We start from the raw sequence: 26,147 nt of genomic DNA on the forward strand, positions 1-26,147 counted from the left end.
TTTAGCCTATAAAGGTAGGCCCTCTTAAGTAAGCATTCACTCTCAAGTTCTGTAGATGTGGTATAGCCTAATTTTATGTTTAGTTTAAGAATAGAATAGAATAAAATAGATTTTTTTTCCAAGCAGTACTACATATGTTTCAGTTAGAACAAAACAAAACAGTCACACAATGATGTAATAAAGATAATGCAATACTTTATCAAAATTATACATGTTTATTGTAAAATAACAAAACATGCCTAAAATGTATATAGCCTATATTATATATTCTAGTTACTGGTAAAGTCTAATAACTAGCCTAATCAAAAGTTAAAAAATGTAAATCTAAACATATATAGCATATACATATATATATATAGGCTATATTCTGACTCTATTCTGACTCTATTGCATGTACCAGGCCTTTGCTGAAACCCCACCTATGGTGAAACTAGAAAGTGCTTGAACAGTTCCTGTTTATAAGAACACAAACACAGACACCGTTTTAGTAGCAGACCAAACTAAAACTTCAGAAGAGACTAGTTTGACCTATTCAGGTGATCAAACAAACATTTTTTCACAGCCAAAGTTTATCACGTTCCATGGCTGTGACCTCCCTCCTCCTGTTCCTCCCAGCCATCTCAACAAAGTCAATGGTGGGCGGGACCACGGTGCTCAGTTTTCAGCCGGTTGCGAATGTCACAGCCATGATCTTGAGCTCCCATTGGCTCCTGTCTGCAAACACGTCACAATCATGATTAGAATTGATGATCGGACGTTCTGATTTCATTGTCTAGCAAAGGGGACTGGTGAAGAAATCTGCTGAATTCGAACGTTCGTCTGATTTTGACATCAAAAGGGTACGTACGAAAGTGATTTTAATTTTCGTGCCACGATGTGTCGACCTGTTTTTGTTCGTATTCGTTAGAGACCGGGGTCAGCGAGAGTGACCATGCCAGGGTCGGGAAATCAGAGATTTGAAGGAAAAGTTTAGCTGCAGCTATCCATTGGGGAAGCTATGCTAATGCTAACATGCTAGCTTAGATATGGCCGCCCGGGCCTGCAAGCTAATGTAGGCTGTCTGTGTGGCCATTGTTGTGATACAGCGCTTACCCGGTTTGTTTACTGTCTGGCTCTCAGTCGTAAAGTTATGGCATGCGTTTCCTGTGTGGTATTTCTATTTCTGAATCTCCAAGCTGTTACCCTGGTGGCGTACTGAACTGACGTAGCCACATTTTGTTCACCAATTCGCTTCGTAGTGTTTCCATATTGACTGTGGCCATGCGCAGTCAGCCTGCCAAAATAATAAACCTGCTTGATGCTTATTGGTCGCACAACATTCCCGTATGTGACATTGTTTATGATCAAAACCTCTAACGTTAATAAGAACTATATTTCAAACTTGTCCACCGCAGTTTTCAAGCGATCTGTAACAGCCTTTACTTCATCACAGCTCTGTCTTTCTCTCTCTCTCGCTCTGTCCAACTCGGTTTCCTGGCAATATACAGGTTAGCCTGAACTTGTATGTGTATTACATATCAATAACATTTGGCCTCAGTTATCAGTTTTTCTATTTGTTTAAAACAATAAAAAGTATTGAAAGCAATGTCAAAAAGTCGGATATTTATCTCTGGGTGTCGCTGCATTTTTTTTGGTTACATTTCCATACACGTTTGTTATTATGTTGAATGATGGCTATGGCTGATTTCTGCTCTCATTAGAAGCCTTCATCTCACTGTTGAAGCCTGTAATATTTTACTTGACCTAGACTTAGATTAACTTTATATGTTTAGAAAGTACTCAAAGCTGGCTGGAGGCTGCTTAACTGCTTTGGATTTATTATCCCTACAGGGCTGGTTGTCAAAAGAGCCTTAAATATATATAATATATATAATATTTGATTTTATATGTAAAACTAGTCATATGATTTTGACACAATATCAGAAATTAAGTTGTAATTAAGAAACATTTCCATATGACAGAGTTGTTTCCCTTTTAAAATGTATTGGTTTTATAAGGAGAACAATCATTTGTAACCTAGGCATATAATATTAGCTTGATAATTGTGATATTGATGTTACACAGTTGGTTAGTCATAGCTGATTGACACAATGATGCATTTTCCAGATCCACGGTGGATACTATTACTTTTTTCATTTCACAATATAGGCTATTACATGATAATATATTGTTATGTAGCTGTAAACAGTGTGACAAAACTGTGATTGGTTACTGAATTTCTTGGAAAAGAGCATTCGACTCCTGTGGTATTGATTACAGAAATGTGCTCACAGTTAGTTGGATTACACTCTTAAATACCATGTCGCCCCCCTTGGTTTCCCAACAGGGTGCCATGTGCACTGAGCCAGGATGAGTACCACCAAGATTGCCCTAACCTAGAAGAGCAGAGGTTTTGCTCTGGCCTGCATGGCTGCCCCCTTCCCCTCCAGTAGCAGAATGGAAGCGTGGCCAGAGAGACGTGGCCTGCAGACTGTGAGTATAGAAAGAGTTGCATTCCAGAATGAGATAGCTGCCATTTGAAAAAGTGACACTCTGACTGACAAAATGATTGCTGGTGTAAAAGCAAAGCACGTGGGTTGCTGTTATAATTATGTGTCATCTTAGTTGCAGTTTTGAGGTTTTTGAAATATTGATAAATTAATTTCAGATAGCAAAATATTTCAAAAAGTGTTTTGGAATTAAATTGTCTGCAAAAACATCTCCAAAAAAAAATTTGCACAAGAGTCATGAAGTTATCGGGTCACAGTGAATGCTTGCCTTATTAAAGCTAAAACTGATTCCTACAACTGTATATCCTTCTGTCAGTGGGGTCTGATTGGTAGTGGGTTCTTATATAGTGTTAGGTTTGTGGGGTTCTTTATCCATGTGGTTTCCCCTCAGATGAACCTGCGGTCAGTGTTCACAGCTGAACAGCAGAGGATCCTGGAGCGTTACTATGATAACGGAATGACCAACCAGAGCAAGGCTTGCTTCCAGCTAATACTGCAATGTGCTCAGGAGACGAAACTGGACTTCAGCGTGGTCCGGGTAGGGTCATAAACTGTGTCTGTGTGCGTGTGTCTTTGTGAAGTGGAGAGAGAGAGAGCTCTTCCCTATAATTTGTGTTGCACCATTCTGTTTTTTATGAGGGGCGCCCATGTGATGCTGCAGTGAATGAGGAGATTGAGATTGAGTCCGCTGTGCTTTCTTCCTTGGGAAGTTCTGCTAGTGCAAAGTCATGAGTTATTATCTCTACTTTATTCAACTAGTCCCTCAAGTGCTTTGCTGATTGTTTTTATAGTGATGTTACTGAACTGATTGTTCCTTTCCTTACAGACATGGGTTGGCAACAAAAGACGTAAATTAGCGTCCAAGGCAGACCAGAATGGAGGCATGTCTCATTCCTTATCCAGTCACGGACTAGCTGGGGGACTTCTGTCCAATCACACAATGGCCGGAGGGGCCCTGTCCAATCATAGCCTAGCAGGAGGGGCTCTGGTAGCGGGAGCCATGCTAACCGCTGAAATGGCTGCAGCTCGGAACATCCAGAATCGTGCGCACCTTCTCCCTCCATCCTCGTCCTTCCCTTCTTCCTCGTCATCCTCTTCCTCTCCCTCTTCGTCCTCTCCCCTCAGCAGTGGGAACAACAACAACAACAATAATGACGTCATACTGACAGGGATCTACTCTCTCAACTCCGTCCCTCGTTCCCGACCAAGACCCACACCCCTCCCATCTCACTCAGACCCTGAGCTGTCTGCACAAGCTCACTCATCTCTTCTTAACCAGTCACTACACGGCAGGAACAGCTCCAGCTCCTCCCCCCTCCACTCCAAGCTGGCCTCACTCCCTCGAAAGCCCCCATCTCTCACCTCTCCCTCAGGGCCCTCAGTCTACACTGTAGCAAGGAAGGGGAGTTTCTCCCTTGGGGAGGCAGGGGCAGGTGCAGGAGCAGGAGCAGGGGTGGTACCTCACAGCTGGGCTAGGCAGTATGGTGCAGTGCAAGCTCGCCCTTGGTCCTCTTCCTCCCAATCCCAGACTCAGCCTCAGCCCCGACCTCACTCTAACCCCCAACCTCAACTGCCTGCCCCACTGAAGGCTCGGGTCTCCCTTCCAATCCAAAACTCTGGTCCTTCCTCCGACCAAACACCCCGCATCCAGCAAGTCTTCACCCTGTCAGAAAAGGCAGATATGGATGTACTAAGGCCAGGACTTATTTCTACTCAGAGAGGCCAGGAGTGTCACAGGCCAGTGCCCCACCCTCTGGACACCAGTCACTACTTCTCCATTGCCATGGAAACTGCAGATGAAGAAGATGAGTGGCAGAGGGAGGAGGAATTGGCAAACATGGCCGCTCAGACCCACATCCATAGGGAGCAGACGTCAGCCAGCCCATCCAGGGTTGACTTGTCTGTGGTGAGAGGAAGCCACACCCCCCCTATGACTAGCTCCAGACCTGCACCGCTTCACAGCAACACAGCTCTCCAGGGCAGCTACTCCCTCACAACACAGACCTCACTTACAGGGGAATCCAGCTCACAGGTAGGTTAGGTCCTGTTGTTGTTGCCAGTGTCCTTGAAATGAATTCAGACGCTTACCTGGCTGTGTCTGTCTTTGTGTGCAGACTTCAGTCAGTGTGTCTGCTGCCCCCTGGGTCGTCAGCAACTCCAGGAAGAGAACAGTAAGTACTGATTAGTTCGCCCTAACACAAGGTATTGAACATCTGAACTAGGACCAAACATTAAAAAGTAACAGGTTTCTGTACGGTTATTACACATTCACTCTACTGTTGGACTGTGTTGGGCAGGTTAGGAGTCTGCTTAGGACCAGGGTACGTGTTGTGTAGTGGAGCAGAGATTTTTCTGTGTTCAGCTGCAGGATCGGACCCAGTTCAGCGATGGGGATCTCATCCAGCTGAAGCGCTATTGGGACCGAGGCATGACCAGCCTGGGTTCTGTCTGCAGGGAGAAAATCACCGCTGCAGCCAACCAGCTCAACGTAGACACTGAGATAGTCAAGGTAACCACCTCTCCAGGGTTAGTAATGAAAAGTCTGAAAAGTCTCAAATTATGGAAGGTTAGTTTCATAATTTCCAGGTATTGAAAACATTGGGTAATAGAGTTTCTGGAATATCATGGCATTTTTAGATGTGTATTCCAGACAGGGAAAGTCAGGGAATTCGATAAATTCTCTGGGGGAGTCAGTGAATATTACAAATGGGTTTATAGGAAAATACCAGACTGTATTTTCTAACCCTTTTCACACATTTATTACATTAGATGGTGGTTTTCAGCTGTTTTTCTACATTGTCTGGCCACCCCTTGAGAAATTTTCTGAGCTAAAAAAAACAACTTTACAAACCAGGGAGGAGTAACATATTTAGGTCATGCAGTGCCGCAACTTAGTTATGGGAAGTTGTAGAAAAGTAATGGAATTATACTTCAGGGCCACAGTGGCAATGCTGATGTGGAAAATATGGTCTTTCAGTCCTGATGCACACAAGACCCACTGTCATCTGACATACCAGGATATTTGTTGCGAAGAAGAATACTCTTCAGCAATACAGTGATGACCAGACCTATTGCCCAGCCACTATCAGGATACATTATGTTGAATACCAACCAAAATGTTTCTATCATTCCAAAATTATGGTCTGGAAAACTATGTGAAACTAATTTAGATGAGGAAAATGTTAAGGAACACTGACTCTCAGGTTCTCTGGTTGTATTAGTCCACTTGCATCCATGTTGGAATCCCCAAAACACTTTTATTCCACCGGTTTCTGAAAACCTGTGGAAGGAAAAAAACAAGACATCTGCTCTCCCTAAGTGCCGTTGAACGAGTCATTGAATCCCTTCTGGCTTGAGGGGTGCTGTTCTGTGTCCGACCCTGCACTCTGACCTCCCTGAAGGGGAATAATTGAAAAGAGAATTTCCCTATAGGGAACAAAAGATTATCACATTATTATTATTTATTAATAGAGTAAGACAATTGGTATTCGAGTCAAGGTTACAGATTTGAGAATATTCAGTCCACAAAAGGGGATAAGGTGTGACGACAAGGAAAGATGATGTGATGGAAACCTTTTAAAACTGCTCCACTGTCATTGGCTAGGCTTCATTTTTTTCTTTTTGCTGACTCACACAGACATTCATCACATTGAACATAATAGTCTGGTGGAAAATTGGCTGATAAACCTAGAATTCCTTTTTTTTTTTACAGCAGACATCCTAAAAGCCAGCAACTCAAGTCACTACTTTGTCACTTACCGCAGTATGTGTTGCTCTTTCTGATTGGTAGACATGGATCAGTAACCGACGAAGGAAGTACCGCCTGATGGGCATTGAAATCCCTCCACCTAAAGGTGGGCCTGCTGTATTCACAACCTCATCCCCAGGAAACGAATCTCCGTTGGCCCTTAGCCCCGACGAGGAGGGGCTTAGAACGCCTGAGCTCGGAGATGACTTGAATGACGGGGGATCTCTCTGCTTGTCTGAAGGTGAGTGCAGTGATGCGTACACATGCACACAAACCTCTGTATAAACTATGTATCATGGCATTTATCTGGTGTTCTCTCTCCTAGATGGCACCAATGACTCGTACCAGAGAGAAGTAGAAGATGGAACAGATATGTGTAATGCTGCTCCATTGGCCAATAATGTGGTACTTCATTATTTCTTTGATATAACAGTACAACCTCATTAAATTGAACCACTTTGGAATGGAGGCAGTTGGGGGTAATGTTCATACTGAAATAAAATGGACCAAAGCTCGTTGAGAATATATAAATGCTTGTGCATGCACATTTTGAGATTCTGCAGTCTAATTTTAAGCTTATAAGCTTATATTGGCATATTGGCAACATTTCACCAATCATCAATCAAATATATATTCACACCGACACATTTTCTCATTATGCTTGATCACTTACATATTGCCATTGTAGAGCAACACATTCAATCAAGCAGTTAGGATCAGATATACAACCATCTACTGTACATCTTGAAAGAAAATACATTTTTATTCTACATTTTGAGTGTGCGGCCCAATACATATTGTTTGTATGTTAAATTGGTGTGATGCTTTATTAAGTTTATTTAGTTTACTATTCATTATTCATTGCCTCACTGCATAGCCAATGAGGGAGTGATTAGTAAATGGTGTTGAGTTGCCTCTGATCCTGTGATTCAACATTTAATAGAATACACCAATATTTGGCAAATAACCTTTTAAATCAACGTAGTGCAATGAGAAGAATATTAGCAGTTTTCACCTTTGTGTGTCCAATATTTTATTCAACTACTGTATGCTTAGCAGGCACAAGCTTTGCATCATCTCAAAAGCACTATAGTGTACAAAATACTGTCTGTCACCACTGACTTCTACAAACAAGAGTTGATCAACTAGCTTTTTTTACAGGGTCACAGATTCCTTTGAGATGTCATATGTCTATTTCCCTTTTTCACTCTCCATGATTCCAGTCACGATGATTTGATCTCACTAACTGATGAATCATGTGGTGTGTGTTTTCTAAACAGAAGATCGAGATAATCGATGAGGACGATGATGATGATGGTGAAATAGTGGCTTCAGACATGGAGCAAATGCAGAGCCTGCTGGAATTCAAGGTGAACACACACACACACACACACACACACACACACACACACACCCCAAGTATGACATATATTGCAGGACAGTGCTTTGTTGACTATGCTTAAACTGGCTGCGACAGTCATAATCCTCTTCTCAAATTGAACTGTTCATGCTTCACTGCTCTGTATTTGTGTGTATGCATGCATGTAGGAGAAGTGCCTGGACTGAAGAGTCAGTGTGGCGCTAAATGAAAAGCATTGTAACTCACAAAGAAGTCAAGCTCTGAATTAAGTTTTAAAATCTTTAAATCTTTCCATTTCAGCATGAGGAAGTGCAGTTCCTAGAGCACGAGCTAGAGAACCAAAAACAGAAATACTACGAGCTTGAGAGCTTCACTAAGAGCCTGCTCAGTGCTGTGAGGAACAACGACCTGGAGAAACAGCAGGTACTTTCACAATCACGTGTACGCACCAACAAGAACCCGTCCGAACATCAGCTTGATGTATCAGCTACAAATTTCTAACAGGAGTCCCATTATTGTGTGCGTGCTTGTAGGAAATCATGGCCAGTCTACCTCAGCCTGCAGACCAGGACTGGAACATGACTCCGGAGAGAGGAAGCCAGCCTGCTGTCATGTCAACAGAAACATCCTCTGACCACGACGAATCCTCGACGATCGCCGCAAGCAATGAAGAACCCTCGCTAGTCCCAGCAAATGAAGATTTCCCACTGGTCACCATAAACAAAGACGGTTCAACAACTGAAGTCACCGTGCCCTCTGCATCAGAGGAGCAACTGGAAGAAGCCGTTACAGAACAAGAGTGACTGTCTCGCATAACATCAACACACACACGCACTCATACAGACGTTCCCACACTCCACAAGGAAGCAGGTATCGGACAAGAGGGATACTTCTGTCTTACATACACATACACTCAGATAAACTCATGCTCCACGCCCAGTGCCTGTGGATTGATGCTTCACTATGACTGTTGGGCTGACAATGCCTTTTTTACTGCATATCATTCGCCTTGCTCTGGTCTCGTCCCAGAGAGAACAATAAACGACCTCTATCTAACTTATCCAGATGGCTGTGTGTTTCAATGACAAAGGAGAATGACACTGTCCTTTTCTTAGCCACATGCATTGCTGACTAAGTGAGCATAAAGTTTGGTTGGAAGCTGTCATATCAGTTTATGTTAGTGGAAGCCCACAATGCATCAGAGAAGTTGTGAGAAGAAGTGTTTTTTTTTTATGCATAGACACCATGGTGACGTATAGGCCTGACTATTGCTTTAATGTACCTCACCACACAAAGACTTAGTGCTGGTGGTTGGGTGGGAGAGAGAGCGAGTGCGAGCTAGAGAGAAAGTGGATGAGCTGTAAGCCTCTTACTTCCACTTGGATGAGGGATGGACAGGCTTATGAAACAGTTGGCTTTAAAACATTCAACTTACACCCTTAAGATCAGAGGCTCAGATGAATAGTGGGCCATATCTCACCACAGGATGTGTCCGTTTTGCACTCTCATGATCACATATGATGCTGCCATACCATGTGCAGCTGTGTTAATTATAAATTAAGCTGTGCGTGCAGGTCACAATAGCAGAAACCGTGTCAGTCGGAAGCAATTATGTATCATCCGGATGCAAGCATGTTACACAGTAAGTCAAGTCCCCACGCCACCCGTCCTCTCCCTCCCCCTGCCTTTAGATTTGTTGCTTTGGTTTGGATGGGGGAAATCCTTAACTGAATTGCGTCATAGCTACGTCAATAAACTCTCATTCACTGACGTTCAGGTACCACAGTAGCCGCCATATTCGCATCTATGGCAGGGTAGCGGCGCTCGGAGAGTGTATGGTCCCGTCAACAACATCAACTATTGCCACACCGACCCCCAGTCCTCCCCTGATAGTGGTCCACAGTCGTACAGCTTGTATCTGATCATCAAAGCGGAATATCCAGACTTCCACATAGGGGAGAGATGCAACGTGGAGCGGGGGTCTAGGTGGACTACGATGCCTTTCTCCCAGCCAGAGGAATCCTGGCACAAGATGGAGGTAAATAGCGTTAGTAGTGAGGTGAGTTGAGAATCGTATGGTTTGTATGTTATTTTGTATTAGATTATTTTTGGTTTGTGTTGTCTCCTTGAGTTTGCTTGCCCTGTGAGGTTCGGCTGGAATTCGCGTCACGACCTGCAGCGCACCATGATGCATGCTAACATGCTAGCTAATGCTAACAGCTGGTTAGATGTTTATTTTTGTTGCGCTGCCTGGATTGTTAGTTGGACAACTGTATGTCCAGGGTTCTTCCATGGCTCTAATTTCTCCAGAGAGGGACCCTGTGTCCAATGATATAAGTCCATTTCTCTTCCTTTGTTTATTACACTTGTTAAGAGGAGTTTGCTTCACGTTAGCTTAACGTTAGCCAAGTTGCTCAGTACATCAACCAGTGTATAGCTGTAGCATTAGCAAGTAGTTAGCTTGCTAGCTGACAGCTTGCTTACTTGAAACTTGGAGACAAGTTTTTGTTCAATCCCCACTGTCTAGTTAACGAAGAGTTGGAAATATTGTCGTGTTGTAGGCATTTGCAATAAGTCAAAAATCTGTTTCAATAACGTTAGATTAGCTCCAAGGTTAACGTTAGCCAGGTTATATTTGTCCACACGTCAACACAGCCGAGGGTTTGGTTTGTCAGCACAAGTGAAATTGGTGATGCTGTTATTGTAGCTTGGTGTTTATAGGCTAAGTAATGACTCAAATTTGAATGAACCTGATCAACAACATAAATGTTAGTATATCCATTATATTAGCAAAGTGAACTTGTTGCACACAAACGACAGATGATATTCTGTCGACCATGTTCAAATATGGCAACATAGAAAAGGGAAAGCAAGTTCTATATTCATTTCACATCATATTCAAGCCTTCTTAAATTAAACCATGACACTTTTCAAAGGCTTTCACATTGTCTGTATGATCTGATGCTTAGTATGGAAACGTTTAGTTTGCTTTTGCATGGGCCCCATGAAGGTTTTTTTGTGTGTGTTCAGCAAAGCCAACCTGACATCCTAAACCTCTCCATCTCTGGGATTCTTTGCAGTCTTTCACACCTAGTCTCCAGACTGGCTGTCGGACTGGTGTGACTGTTAAAGTCCAACAGAAGGGCTTCTGAAACACACAAGTCTGAGCTCCAGTCTTTATCAAACTAAATTCTGTTCTAGTTGTAGTTTTGGAGAATTGTACCATAGGGTTCTGAATCATTGGACGGGCCGTGCCAAGCTGTGGAAGGACCTTAACTTATGTGGGCGGCATGGTAATATTGAATAATTCATTACACTGTTATGCCCAAAATATTGCTGAAAATTTGAATTCGTTTACACTAAAAATTCTTCATCTCTGGTTACGAAAAAGGTGGTTTAATCTGCTATTCCGTGAACGCTGCACCTTTGAAAGCTGCCGAAATGGAGGTTCTTCAACACAGAAGTCATCATCAAATATAGTCAGTTTAAACTGGGCTAGTGGTGACCCTGGCTGATTAGCCCATAATCAGTTGTTGACTTTGAAGATGATATTTAATCGAACCCATACCATTATAACATCAGCTTGTATGTTGTATGGCATGGCTGTTAGAGATCTTTTCTCATGGCTGAAAAAGGCTAGCCTGGTTCTGTGCTGCAAGTGTAGGCTGCACTCCTCACTTACAAGCCATGATGAGCCACAGTAAAGGTGGGAGTGAAAATCTATGTGTGAATTATGACATAAGCACAGCCCAGGCATTGACTAGCCTAGATGCTATACTTTACAGATACACCAAGGCATCCATTTTGGCATTGTCTTGTGTTATATCTTGCTATGAACTCCATATGCTAACCTATTTGCTCGTAGAGGTCGTTAGCATTCTTCTACAATGCTAAAGTAATGGAAAGTGGTTTATAGTCTATGTTTTGTGGATGTGTGAGTGTATTTTGGTGGCTCCACCCCCTCAGTGGGCTTGCGTAGCGCTATGAGTCATCCCCCTCTTCAGAGGCTTGATGGAATTCAACACACACAAACACACTGGACTGAATACATCATGCAGGCTGAGCCTCAGTGCAGAACTGAAACATATAGAATTGGATATCATTATAGCAGTCCCTTGCAGATAATGAAGAAGAAGTGACATTGAAGTGACATAGAAGTGACATTCCTCTACTGATAATTATCATCACAGTGCATGCTTACGTAAAACAGCCTTTTAAATGCTGCTCTGGGTAGAACAAAGCATGTTGCTCTGTGGTCATGTCAAATAAGGCATAATGCCACCCGAGCCCTAAAAGAGGCAGGGCCTAGTTATCCTCAAGAGACTGAATTCTGACTGCAGCCCTCGCAAACATTAGACTAGAGCCAGTCAGACATGTTGTTTTTGCTCTGGCTGAGGATTAAGCTAGAATGCTAATAATGAGGGGCTTTATAGAGACAGGATGAGAGCTGGACAGCTGGACAGGATTAGAGTATGGACTCCATATTGTTTGAAAACAAACAGCGCTTCAGTCCGAGAAGCAAACGCACACCATTACTGTATGTGACTCATCGATTTCATCTGTGTTGCCGCTTGAATCTTCTATCATGCATGTGGGCGTGCAGCAGGTGCGCAGGTTCTTTTTGACGAGTCATATTCCTGTTGAGCTGAAAGCCAGGATGCACAGGCTTTGTCAGAATGTTTACTGTTACTGACTCCTCTGATGAGTTGTGTTGGTTTGGTTCTAGGTCAATGGACATCAGATCATGGACGAGCCCATGGAGGAGGGAGAGTCTTTCACGCACTGTGTAAGTAATGAGTGGCTTGGGCTGGCGTGTGAGGTCTTTGTGCGTGCGTGTGTGTGTGTGAATAAGATGATATGCATGCAACCATGTGTGGCTGCCTCATACTTTCGCAATGTGTGTGTGTGTAGGATGAGGGGGCATATAAGGAGATTCCTATCACCCACCATGTGAAAGAGGGCTGTGAGAAAGCCGACCCGTCGCAGTTTGAACTACTCAAAGTCCTGGGCCAGGGCTCTTTTGGCAAGGTGAGGAAACACAGTAGACCGCTCAAATGGCTTCATCAGTGTGTTCATAGGCCTATGTGTCGTTCTAATTTTCGCTTGTCTCAGGTATTTCTTGTCAGGAAGATTTTGGGTCCAGATGCTGGTCAGTTATATGCAATGAAAGTTCTGAAAAAGGCATCTTTGAAAGGTATGAATGATTTGTTTTTAATCTGTCTGTCTCCATACAAAAACACCACAGTGCAAACTGCAAAGTGTCCAATATGTTCTGTCCTCTGTGTTTATTTTCTCTCTCACACTGTCCCTGTCACTGTCTTGTCTCTCCAGTCAGGGACAGAGTTCGCACTAAGATGGAGCGAGACATTTTAGTGGAAGTTAATCATCCCTTCATAGTGAAATTGCACTACGGTAAGAGAATGAAAAACACACAGTTGTGATGTTGGGGAGTGCGTTTACATGCACGCAGTATAACAGTATGCATCCCGATTTTAAGGGATATTTTCAGGATTCAAGATAAGCTGTATATGTGCATCTTCATATACAGATCCGAAACATGCCTGTTTACATACCAGACAATGGATGTTACTACGAAAACAGAATGTACACAAACCACAGTCAAGTTTACTTACAGAGCAGTTTTAACAAAGGACACAATGTACATAAAACAAGGCTAATTAAAAAACAGATAGAACATGTACATTACAAACTGCAAGCAATTGGGCCAGAGCTTGTGAATGGGACTAACAGGAGATGAGATAAGGTGTTTACAGTTTTAATATCCCAACTAATACCAGTATACAGTATTCTAGTTATCGTATTTGGTTTGCTAATAATCGGATATTAGTATGTAAGTGAGTTATGGTGTTTACATGCATCACCTCGTAACCAGAACACTTAAGTATCCCAAATGATATCTTAATATGATTATGCGTGTGTATGTCGATGACTCTGCTCCCTTGCCTCTCCAGCCTTTCAGACAGAAGGGAAACTCTATTTAATACTGGACTTTCTCAGGGGAGGGGATGTATTCACTCGCTTATCCAAAGAGGTAAGCTGACTTCCTGTTGCCTTGCATCTCATTATCCGTCATTTGAAAGCACATTTACACATTTATTTTTGTATCTTTTTAAAAATGCACACCAGAGTATGTCCTCCTCAGTAAAAAATTGAATGGCCTTTTTTGAACCCACAGAGACTTTTAAAACATGTATTTGTTAAATTCATGATTACAGATGCCACATTATACTTTTACAAACGCTAAGGAATTGTTGAGATGACAACTACAAATGGAACAGGCGCACATTCAATATGCAATAATACCTTATTTGTTTTTTTGTGGGTTTTTTTTAATCTAGCAATACTGTCAAGTCATTTATCTCTCCTGTTTTAGGTTTTGCTTTTTACTGAAATTCAGATTTGAATTCTGCCTGGAAGCCAGAGTGCTTTTCTTGGAATCTTTTTAGCACTTAGATCATCAATTGCCTGTCACTTAGAGGCCCAGATCAGTTCTCTTCAAATGCTTTCAGGAAACTCACGCAAGATCTGATTGTTCTCTAGATAGATCTTCTGTTGAAGGCATGTCAAAGAACCAAGGAGATAGCTGCTGGCAATGTCAAATCAACAGCTTGCTGAATTGTGTAGCCTATTTGATATATTGCTGTTGTAATGATAACAATATTATGTTTTCTCTGTTTGTGGTTATTGAAGCTTAATACTGAAGAATTGTTTGCTGCTGTATTTCTTTCCCCTTCCGAGTCCAGAGAGTAAATTTGTCCAGTTCTTATCAGGTTATGTTTACAGAGGAGGATGTGAAATTCTACCTTGCAGAGCTGGCCCTGGCCCTCGACCATCTGCACAACCTGGGCATAGTTTACAGAGATCTCAAGCCAGAGAAGTATGACCCCCAGACCTCTTACCCTTCGTCTCTGATCTTTCACATCCTAAACTCACCTCACAGCCTAGTAATTTACCAACATCTGTTCTCACAAGCAGAAAAAGTACTGGTGACTTTCACATGTACGCCTACAGCCTGTGTCGCATGCTCTTTCTTCTAGATGCCATAGACTTCCATTCTATTCCTGATGTCATGAAAAACAATATGTCGACTCACAGTGCTTGCTTGAGTGGCATACCCTATTCTTCCTAAAAAAGAAGATGAATGTGTCAAATATTACTTTATGACTCTAATATTAGCATGTATTATGGAAAATATTTTAAGAAATGCACCGTTATTTATTTCTTGTGGTTGAGTCAGCCAGATGAAAGCGTGAGCATTATAAACCCGACCCTGAGCTTCTAAATATGCACAGTGAGTCAGTGGAATGGAACTACTTTTCATTTGATTAAAATTAGGTCTAAATTTAGAATTTGAAATTAACTCTTGAAGTTCATTCTGTATATTCAGTCTTATTTATTAATCAAATATGTCTCTCAATCAAGCACTTTTGTTGATGCTGTGTGGAATAGACTGAGAGGCAATGGCATGTGGAAGTTTTGGTTAATGGCACACATGAGAAATGTAAACTGTATGTGTGCAAGTCTCAAAGAGCTAAAAGAGAAATTATGCTGGTGTTATCTCTTGAAGAGAAAATCGTGCTAAAAGAGAATTGGCATATTACTCATGTATTTATAAAAGACTTTTATAGGAGATGTCATCGACAGACATTTCTTTTCCTTTGACAGTAAATGGGAGGCTGACAAGAAATGGGAGAACGTTTCTTTCATCCTCTAAAAGCAAATAAACTTAATTTTGGAATGGTGTTCATTTCTCAACCTGAAGACGTGCTCATGTCCATAAATCACCAGTTTGGCTCTCATTTATTAGCTCCGCAAAGGGTCACTTAGGGACACTGCAGACTTGGCTCTCGTGTTTCTAGCTTTTGGAGAGACTTCTTCATAGTCTAATGTGCAACATCAGATAATTGTTTTAGAGTGGTTTTTAGCTTTAACCTTTTATAGTACTTAACAACCAACTTGGTGCCTAAACAGAGATTACTTAGAGTAAACATCAACCTTCACCACACCCTTCAGTTCATGTTTCATAAGTCATTTTAGTTCTGAACTCCACCAAGAGAATAGGCAGTGTAGTATAAGACAATGGCACCAGCCTTATATTCTCTCATAGACCCCTACCAATTGTCACATATATAGTTCATTTTTTTATTCATTACTTAGTTGTGCTGCTTCCAGTCTTTTCCAGACCTTCCCTTAGCCTGAATAATTGTATAATCTGTCTCTAAGAAAAGGGTGGCTCTGAAAGACCTACTCTGCTCTACTAATTCCTATAATTACCAGTCCATTCGAAAACAACTCCAGAACTAGATTGTGCATGAAAATCGTAAGACCTCTGAAATATGCACAGGTCTGATACAAGCAGAAAACAATAGTCTGAGAGGGTTGAAAATACTGTTGGTGTGTGTTATTGCTTACTTGGTGTAAACAATATTTATTCAGATTATCTGTGTAAAGCTCAACTCTGGGGGAAAACTGTTCTTGTTTTTCAGCATCTTACTTGATGAAGCTGGACATATCAAGTTAACAGGTATGTGCTGTTCTAGCTTTGTTATTGGCTTAATGATACATTGTGGTAAAGCACATCCAGTGTTTGACTTCTTTTTTTCTGCAAGGAGTAATCTTACAGAGGCACATCTCTACTAAGTGCATTGCTTGTAATTGAGACTTTTTTTGGGGGGTTATTTTTACATTAAAAAGTAGGTTTGCCACACACATTATCATCCACAGACTGACCTTCTTCAATTACTTATTGTTTTATGTTTCATTATGCCAGTACCTAAAAGAATTATAGCTCTGCACAGGACAGAGTATTCCTATTGGATTTCCTCATTTGAGCTGTTCAATAACCCGTGTATCTAAATGTGTGACTTTTCCTGACCGCTTTGCTTCATTGTCTTGCAGACTTTGGTTTGAGTAAAGAGTCAGTGGATGCTGATAAGAAGGCTTATTCCTTCTGTGGTACGGTGGAGTATATGGCCCCTGAGGTGGTCAATAGGAGAGGACACACACAGAGCGCAGACTGGTGGTCCCTGGGAGTACTTATGGTACACACACACACACATGTTTACATACACACCCATTTTAAGCAAGACCTCAGCTTTCCTGTTATTAACGTAAACTGGTTAGGAGATTTGGCGCTCAGTAAATTTATTCTTTTCTGTGTGTGTATGTTTGTAGTTTGAAATGCTGACAGGGACATTACCGTTCCAAGGGAAAGACCGCAACGAGACCATGAACATGATTCTCAAGTGAGTCACTATGCACTGCAGCATTAAGACACTCAAAACATGACAGAAGTAAGACGAGCCTCACTAAATCGGTGCTGATGTTTGGGTGTAGTTTAACCAACTCTTTAGCCTCTCAGGCGCCTCTCTTGTTGTCTGTCTTGACCTGTTGCTCTCTGCTCCTTCTTCTCTCCAGAGCTAAGTTGGGAATGCCACAGTTCCTAAGTTTTGAAGCCCAGAGTTTGCTGAGAATGCTCTTCAAACGGAACCCTTCTAATAGACTAGGTAAGGCACATTACACCAGACTGCGTGTGTGTGTAGGACTAAGGCAGTGTACAAGGTGATGCACACTTGCTAGAATAAAAGAAAGCGGGGTGCGTTGATCCTCATGTCGCACCACTTGCTTAGGCTGAGCTTGTTACCGTTTTGGCATGCGCTTAAAACACATGCTGCAAACAGACCACTGAGAGAAAAATGTGTGAATGAGTTATCCCTTTGAAAACAATAAAAAGGAGTGCGCCAGAAATGCTAATTGTGAACCTAACCTTAACGATCTGTGTCTTCAGGGGCAGGGGCTGATGGAGTGGAGGAGATCAAACGACATGCTTTCTTTTCCACAATCGACTGGAATGTGAGTGCACACACACATCTCTCTCTTCACAGATACACACAAATGAAACTCTGCAGCTTCTGCTGAAGATTCACACCTAACCAAACGGTTGGCTGAGTGACTACTGGCCATCGGTCTTGGCCATGCCAAGTATGTTTGTGTGTGTTTGTGTGTGTCTGGGCGGAGGGCCAGCTCTCACTGTGTGTGCACTAATAGCCCTGCATGAGTGTTTAAGAGCCAGCGGGACGCTATTGGCTGGACTGAGCTGTAGAGGGATAGGAGGGGGTTAATCTGGGAGGGGTCTTGGCTCCTCTTTCCCACACATACACACACACACGCACACACTCTCAAACAAAAACAAGCCTGTGGTAGGGTTTTATTTGTAATGTATATGTATATACGTTTATATGCGTGTGTGTGTGTGCCTGTATCCCCAACAGAAACTGTACAGGAGAGAGCTCCAGCCCCCGTTCAAGCCTGCAGCAGGTAAACCAGATGACACGTTCTGCTTCGACCCCGAGTTCACCGCTAAAACACCTAAAGGTAAATGTACACCTACGCACACGCGTACACACTTCAGAGCTCAAAAACAAAAGCCACTCGAGCAGCCATGGCAACTACAGTTTGACACTGAAAACAACTAACTCCAAAATTGGTGTGTGTGTCTGTATTCTACATTTTGTGTGTGTATGTAGATTCCCCAGGTATCCCTCCCAGTGCTAACGCCCACCAGCTCTTCAAAGGCTTCAGCTTTGTTGCTCCAGCTCCTCTGGATGAGAACAAAAGCTCCCCGCTGCTCAGCATACTGCCTATAGTTCAGGTAAACACACACATAATGTCAACTTCCCATACTTCCTATCCCACAAGTTATACAGGTTAATTAGAGATGTAGTAGCTTACACACCGACAACACACTGTAGTGGACTATACATCTACATTACAAACACACACTTTCTACTCCTCATACTCTTTCTAGCTCAACTTACACCCAACTTAAGCTGTAGTACTCTATCAATCCACATTCACACTCCAAGGTTCCTATCAGTGACAGTTAATGTTTCCTGTCCTTGCCAGATGCATGGGGGCTCAGCCCAGTTCTCAGACCTGTATGACCTGCAGGAGGACATAGGGGTCGGCTCCTACTCCATCTGTAAACGCTGTGTACACCGAGTCTCTGCCATGGACTATGCTGTGAAGGTAACCACACACCACAAGACAAGCCACGAAGGATATCTTAATTAAACTAAAATGATTCTAATTCTAATTATTGTAATTTCTAAATTGTTGTTGAAATAAGGTTGCTGAGCGCTCAAAGCATTGAAACATCAACGTTTTGACATATAATGTCTTCATCAGGGCAAAATGATCATTATATGTCATTATATTAAATAACATTACATTAAATCATTAATGCACTGAGGCTATGAGTGTGTGGCAACCTTTTTTATCAAGATTTGTCCATTTGCCATGGTCAGCACCTCTTCAGTACTCTTTTGTGTTTCTTTTTCTGTTAAATAAAAAAAAAATCTGCCATCACATTTTTTAACAGAATTTAAGCCAATTTGAAGTCTATGAGGACTCCCATAATTGTCATTGATCAGTGTAGCAAAGCAGGTTGAGTTTTTTTTCTTCTTTTTTGTATCTCCTGAGGAACTAAATTCTGTGTTGGTACTCTCTTTTATAAAGATCAATGGACTACAGTGTGAATGTGCAATTTCCATGTGTTGGCGTCACAGGAATGTTGAGTCATGGAACTTTTCCAACCTCAGTGTGTGTTCAACTGTCAAAAAAGGAGTAATCATGTTGAATGTGGCTAGTGACGGCAACAGGCCAGCAGAGGGCAGCACAGCCTCACACGGCAGCTGAAGCCATGTTACAGTGACATCTCTAAACTTTCTGTTGGGGAATGCTTTATTGAGTAGATTGATGTTTTCATTTGACTCGGCTACCTCAGTCTTTGTTTTGACGCTAACTGATGTTTTCCATGTCTTTCCATGTGTCTCCTAGATTATAGACAAAAGTAAGAGGGACCCTTCTGAGGAGATTGAAATCCTGATGCGATACGGACAGCATCCCAACATCATCACTCTGAAAGACGTCAGTAGCATTTGTGTGTGAGCATTTCAACACAGTAAAATTTTGAAAGGTTGTTCGTCATCATACTGACAGGCTGTGTTTGTGTGTGCGTGTGTGTGTGTGTGTGTGGTAGGTGTATGATGAGGGCAGGTATGTGTATGTGGTGACGGAGCTGATGAAGGGAGGGGAGCTGCTGGATAAGATCCTCAGGCAGAAGTTCTTCTCTGAGAGAGAGGCCAGTGCTGTGCTCTACACCATCACCAAGACTGTCGACTACCTCCACTGCCAAGGGGTAAGGAAACACTTTTGCTTGTGTACGAATGTTTGTGTTTCTAAATGTGAGGGATTCTGTGTCTTCTGCTGAAATGTTGTCTTCCATCAGTGTGATCATTTCTTACAGAAGCTATCAGGAATTCATTTGACCCTGTAAATGTTTGGGGTATTCACATATGTTTTTGAACAGTTTCAATTGTTGATGGGGGGAGAAAAACACTTTTTAGAACTTTGTTTAATCATACTAACTCAGAATACAGGTTTTATCCATTGTTTTACAAAATACTACTTGTTTTACAAATTTCATAATTAATCTTTATTCCTGCAAATCACTATGTAAATATAACCAGTAGTGGGACAATGGGGGCACGTTGCAGTTGTGGAATGGGCCTTTAAAGCACATGTTCATCTCTCATCTACTCTGTTCCTTCCATTCATGCCTTCTCTCCCTCCCCCCCAGGTGGTCCACAGAGACCTAAAGCCCAGCAACATCCTGTACATGGACGACTCGGGGAATCCTGACTCTATCAGGATCTGTGACTTTGGCTTCGCCAAGCAGCTCCGGGGGGGCAACGGCCTCCTCCTCACCCCCTGCTACACAGCCAACTTTGTGGCACCAGAGGTGAGAGAGAGGAGAAATGATGGAGGGCAGCCAAAAAGAGAAAACATGGAGGAGGAATGTAAGGGTTGAAACCTGGAAATTAGGGGGATAGAGATGGACAAAGAGAGATAATATAAAATCGACAGTGAATGAAGAGTAGCATGTAAAGGAGAGCTTTGCAGAATTCACATCGTTAACACAAGTCCCTAATGGTTTGTGTGTGTGTGTGTGTGTCTAGGTACTAATGCGGCAAGGTTACGATGCAGCCTGTGATATATGGAGTCTTGGAGTTCTACTGTATACCATGCTGGCAGGGTAAGACTATGCTCATTCTGCATACACCAGAATCTATGAAATGTTGTGTGTGATGTGATTACATGTTTCTTTTCTCCCTCACCTCTCCTGTTACCTCCCTGTCAGGTACACGCCGTTTGCTAATGGACCCAACGACACACCAGAGGAGATTCTACTCCGGATAGGCTCTGGAAAGTTCTCTCTGACTGGTGGCAATTGGGACACTGTATCAGACACCTCAAAGGTACATACACTCACACACACTGTCACTTCACACTGGTGTGCAAGGGAAGGGGTGTGTGTCCTTAAAGCACGTTTTCGAAGGAATAGGGACATCTCATGCTGGGAAAAGTCCAAATTAGTAAATTGTTCACATTGGTTGGGATTTTTTTCCCCCACAATGAAATTGCAGGAGGGACTATGGCTCGGCTGCAGTCTGTCAGACCGTCACACAACTTTGGGGAATGATGTGTCATTGCTCCATTGTGGGATTTTTAAAATTCCACTGATTGACCTAATGGGGGGCGGTATACAACATTTGTTTACTTGTTGGATTTTGATGAAACTTGGGGAAATTATGCATCACATCGCTGCATTCCCAGCGTTCAAAATTACACTGATTACTCCAAGGGGGAACAATTACAGCTCAAAACAAGGTGACATGCTGTTACTGATTTGCCCTGGTGGGGACTTCATCATTCGTGGGGGACGACATGTTTACTGTTTCCTTGTTAAAATCCAGCTTTAATATTTAGATTTGATCCTATTTGGATTTCTATGTTGCAAGGTCTCAAATAAATTATGTAGTTATTCAACATTGAGCAGAGTTGTAGCCCATCATTCAATGTCATCCTACCACCTTGGTCTATGCATGTTGAGCTGAGATTGACTGACATGTTAAAACATTACATCTGAGAGGCGAAACTGACTACACACTCTTGACTTGCATACCCATAACGCCACCGATGTAGCAATAACAGGTCCCAGTAGAGGGTCTGCAAGACTGTGGAGGTACTGACAAAAATTGACTTCAGGTTGCGCTGTAGGACTGAACAACAGAGCATTTTTTGTTATGTATATACATTTTTGATCGAATCATTAGCGTAACCATCAAAGACGAAAAAAAACAGCCACTCATGCTATGTAGCCTTATATTAAATACACTTTAAAATAAGTGAATAGTCTATTGATATGCTTTAGTGACTGTGTGTTTATATTTTACAGGACCTGCTCTCCCATATGCTCCATGTCGACCCTCACCAGCGATACACAGCAGAGCAGGTTTTAAAGCATGCCTGGATCACCTGCAGAGACACGCTACCGCACTTCCAGCTCACACGTCATGACGCACCACACCTAGTCAAGGTGAGGAAGACCAGAAGTCTCAACTTAATTAGCTATTGTGTCATTGACACGCCATAACTTTGATCCCCACAACAGCCAAACTCTCCATTACAGTCTGAAGTCTGCAACAGGTTAGCAAGCAGGACAAACGCTTCTCTCACTGCTGGCTTTGGGAGAAATAAGTTAATATTTACTTTACTGAACTGACTGAACTGTCCTAAGACATACTTTATCAGGTACACTTAGCTAGTACTGGGCAGGGTACGCATTTGCTTCCTAAGTAAACTGAATTATTCCAGACATGGATTCGACAAGGTGCTTGAAACGTTTCCCAGAGATCTTGGTCCATCCTGACTACACAGCATCACAAAGTTCTTGCAGATTTTTCATGCTGCAAACATCCCATTCCACCTCATCCCAAAGGGGCTCTATTGGGCTGAGTTCTAGGGACTGTGCAGGCCATCGGAGCTGTGTGCTGTGATTTGCATTCTTGTGGTCTGCCTTTTAGCTTGAACAAGTCTCCCCATCCTCCTCTGACCTCTCTCAACAATGTGGCATCTTCGCCCTCAGGACTGTCACTGACTGGATGTTCTTTGTTTATCACACCATTCTTTGTGAAATCTAGATCGTTTCTGAGGTGCAGAAACTAACGTGTCTGGCACCAACGATCATACCATGTTCAAAGTCACTTAAATCAATCACATTTAGTCGAAGGGCCCTTACACTTTTGGTCTTTGCTAATGGTTGCTTATAGTTTTGGTGATGTAGGAATTTGTAATGATGTTGTTGCATTCATTGTAAGTTGTTCTGGCTGAAGCACAAAATGTAACGCAATGTCTCTCTGACCCTGTTGTTTTTTTCTTGAAGGGCAGCTAATTATCCATGTTGTTGTTTCACAGGGAGCCATGGCTGCCACCTATTCAGCGCTGAGCCAGAAGACAAGTCAGCCGGTCTTGGAGCCTGTGGCAGCATCCAGTCTAGCCCAGAGACGCAGCATGAAGAAACTCACCTCAACGGACATGTAGACACACACACACACACACACACACAGCTCTTCCCCTAACTCTGACCTCACACTTGCTCATACGCATACACAGATTCATACACAAACATACGCACACAAGCCCCAAACCCTGGCCAGTCGACCCTAATGTCTCCCTTTTTAATCTATTTATTTGACACACCCGGCATACACACACACACACACACACACACACCCACACACACACACTGGACAAGGTTGCATGGTGAGGACGTCAGCTGAAGAGGAAGAGGGAAGCTCACATATCTGTTACTGCTGGGGAGACAGACTTGTATTTATTTCCACTGCTTTCATATGCACTTGCCCTCCTCGCCTTTCGTTCTTTCTTCCTCTTTATCTGGGGAAGAAATGCACCAGCTGATGTTCTCCTTCACTGTGATTGGCTGATTCAAAGCTGCTTCGGTAAACTGTGCCCCCCCACTGCTCTTCATCTCCACTTCGCCATCCTCTCCTCCTCAGTTCTCTTTCCTTCCCTCTTTGCTTTCGCTCTCTTAACTTCTTTTCCTCCAAGTGAAGTAATGGTTTATGCGCGAGAGTATTGGCGAGATGATATTGATTGGGGGAGACTGTCAGGCTGTTTCCTTGCGGGGAGCAGCTGTCACACTCATGCACATATACAAAAAGATATGATTCTGCTTGTGGCAGACTGTGAAGAGACCCCCAGAGTCGAAATCATCCACCAACACTTTCGCTAACATAAATGCATGTGTGGACAGACCTGTATTTCTCTTTCCTTAAAATTTGCAGTCTGACTCCCTCACTTACTTTGTGATGCGAACAATGTATCAAGAGGTAAAAACATGCTGCAGATAGAAAAAGATACTCTCTAGAGGTCAAAGTTGAAAGAATGTGGTAACGATGACACAAATGCTAGTTTGCTAAAAATGTAATGAAGATAATGAAGATGAAGAGCATGTGGGAGAGCTGTAGGGATTTCCCTGGGGGGGACGGACGCACCCCGTCGAACCAGAGAAGCTGAGTTATTAAAAAAAACAAAAAAAAAAAGATCATTTCCATGGATATCTCTTCAAAAAGACATTGTGGAAATTGTACCATATTGTATTTATTTCATTTAATTTTTAAGATTCTATTTTTCTTTCAAGTTCTGTATATATTGACATTAAAGATCATTATTGACATGCATCTGCTATGGACTGAGCTGGTTTGTTCTGGTCAGAGTCTGGTCATGACTTCGGCTGAAGAGTGTGGCGATCTGATGTCCAGCTGAGAGGAAAATTGATGATATTCTGAGTTGGGTGAAGCAGGGTGATGTAGCAAGTAGAGAGACCGTCCTCCAACTTGAAGGCCAAGGTTTAAGCCACTGTGAGGCAAGCACCTGCCCTGCTGTGCTGTCATTGAGCAAGACACTGAATCCCTACCAGCTCTGTTCAGTAGCTGAGCATGACCTCTGACCTCCCTGCGAAGCGTGAAGTGAAAAGATGAAGTTCCCTTTTGGGGATCAATGGAGTCGTCAAAAAAATAAAATCAAAGCACCTCAAACTTTTGGCTTTCACTCCCGAGAAGATCTAAATGCTAAGAAGGAATTGTTGAACGTCTAACTTTTGCTTGATTTAGATCTCCCATCAAGGTAGCAGCTGTTTGTGGACACTTCTCAAAATGATAGCAGCATCCCAAGCAATTTCATTTTCCTTTGTCTTCTCCTCCTATCAACAGAAATGAGACGCAAAGAGTAATAGTCACCACTAGGTGGTAATACTGTCTAGTACATCAGAAGTTATGTGGCTGTGTTCAGCACACAGCGTCCCTCTCTGTGTCTGTGTCCTAGCCTTATGTAAATGATCAGTCTAGCCTGCTTCCGTTCTGTCTGTCCAACCCCCACTCCCCAGAGAATATGTGATCCTCCAACCAGTGGTGTGTAAAAAAGAATTGTGTGTGTGTCAGAGCTGTCATGGCCAGAGCAGCAGTGGATGGAGATCTAGGCAGCGAAGCAGATGGATTGAGGCACAACCACTGCTCCCATGAATGCACACACACAAACACACACTCTGGCCCGTGGACCAGCTGTTGTCCTCTTTCCGTCATTGCAACTGTCTGGGATAACTCCATGTCCTCATCTGATTCTCCTCTCTCTCTCTCTCTCTCTCTCTCTCTCTCTCTCTCTCTCTCTCTCTCTCTCTCTCTCTCTCTCTCTCTCTCTCTCTCTCTCTCTCTCTCTCTCTCTCTCTCTCTCTCTCTCTCTCTCTCTCTCTCTCTCTCTCTCTCTCTCTCTCTCCCTCTCTGTTGGATTAGATGCTTGCTGTACACAGCCTGGGAGCTGAGAGGTAAACAGTGGGGCTAATTGCTTTGACATACTGCTCTTTGTTTTGGCCTCCTGGTGCTAATCAACCACTCGGCTAATAAGTCTCTGCCTGGCAAGGAAACACGACTGTCTGTGTTTAGGCTAGCAGGAAGGAGAAGGGACAGGGGTCGGCCATGTTGACTTATATTCCATATTAAAGTGTTCCAGTCCATATTTGCCCGTCATCAAGAGTTCCCACAGTACTCCTCTGGCTGGGTAGAGCCTCGCTCAGGTGTGAATCTATTTATCCTCATTAACGAGCGTCTCCCCAAAGTCAGCCAATTAACACGCTGCTCCTAATGAAGCCATTAGCTGTCAGATGAGGCAGAGGCAGTGCCTGTCATCGGTCCACTGTGTGTATGTGTGTGTGTGTGTGTGTGTATGTATCCACTTGCTGCTAATAAAAGCAAGAGAATTAATGGAGTGAGTGTGTGTGATAATGAGTTAATGTGGAACAAGCAGGACGAGCGGTGATCAGCCCTCTGTCTCAAATGAAGATATCAGACACAGTGATTTACTCTCACTCTCACTGCCATAAACAGGCCTTTCTCCTCTGACATACACCAAGTGCCTGTCACTTGAGTGTATGTGTGTGTTTTAAAAGGCATGGTGGGCTGAGTGGAATGACGAAAACCCCTCTCGAAAGATAGGCATACTACTTGTCTCTTTTTTGTACGACCCTTCACCTAACATCACATCAAAGTTTCCAAGAGAAGGGCTGGCCTGCACAAAATGACATGGAAAATGTAGATGTCACTCCTTCTCCCTA

General features: G+C 42.8%; 2 protein-coding genes across 2 annotated transcripts; both read left to right on the forward strand.

Moving 5' to 3' along the window:
* The first annotated feature begins 737 nt into the window (after nt 1–737).
* On the forward strand, nt 738–8,637 carry hdx (highly divergent homeobox). Its single transcript, XM_071526836.1, has 11 exons — nt 738–839; nt 2,327–2,472; nt 2,881–3,027; nt 3,316–4,521; nt 4,604–4,660; nt 4,852–4,998; nt 6,280–6,478; nt 6,563–6,642; nt 7,518–7,607; nt 7,898–8,020; nt 8,131–8,637. The coding sequence occupies exons 2-11, from the start codon at nt 2,407–2,409 to the stop codon at nt 8,398–8,400; spliced, it is 2,385 nt and encodes a 794-aa protein (XP_071382937.1). The 5' UTR covers nt 738–839; nt 2,327–2,406; the 3' UTR covers nt 8,401–8,637.
* A 763-nt stretch (nt 8,638–9,400) lies between these two features.
* On the forward strand, nt 9,401–24,222 carry rps6kal (ribosomal protein S6 kinase a, like). Its single transcript, XM_071526839.1, has 22 exons — nt 9,401–9,656; nt 12,324–12,383; nt 12,509–12,625; nt 12,710–12,791; nt 12,929–13,009; nt 13,570–13,649; nt 14,389–14,495; nt 16,105–16,142; nt 16,517–16,659; nt 16,793–16,863; nt 17,036–17,124; nt 17,406–17,470; nt 17,890–17,992; nt 18,145–18,269; nt 18,524–18,646; nt 19,457–19,546; nt 19,659–19,817; nt 20,259–20,420; nt 20,638–20,714; nt 20,820–20,937; nt 21,918–22,058; nt 22,937–24,222. The coding sequence occupies exons 1-22, from the start codon at nt 9,594–9,596 to the stop codon at nt 23,060–23,062; spliced, it is 2,220 nt and encodes a 739-aa protein (XP_071382940.1). The 5' UTR covers nt 9,401–9,593; the 3' UTR covers nt 23,063–24,222.
* Nucleotides 24,223–26,147: the final 1,925 nt, after the last annotated feature.

This window comes from Centroberyx affinis, unplaced genomic scaffold (genome assembly GCF_046629955.1).
Source record: "Centroberyx affinis isolate AG114_WGS23_722 - 3 ecotype Tasmania unplaced genomic scaffold, CSIRO-AGI_Caff_v1 ptg001467l_1, whole genome shotgun sequence".
Taxonomy (NCBI): Eukaryota; Metazoa; Chordata; class Actinopteri; order Beryciformes; family Berycidae; genus Centroberyx; species Centroberyx affinis.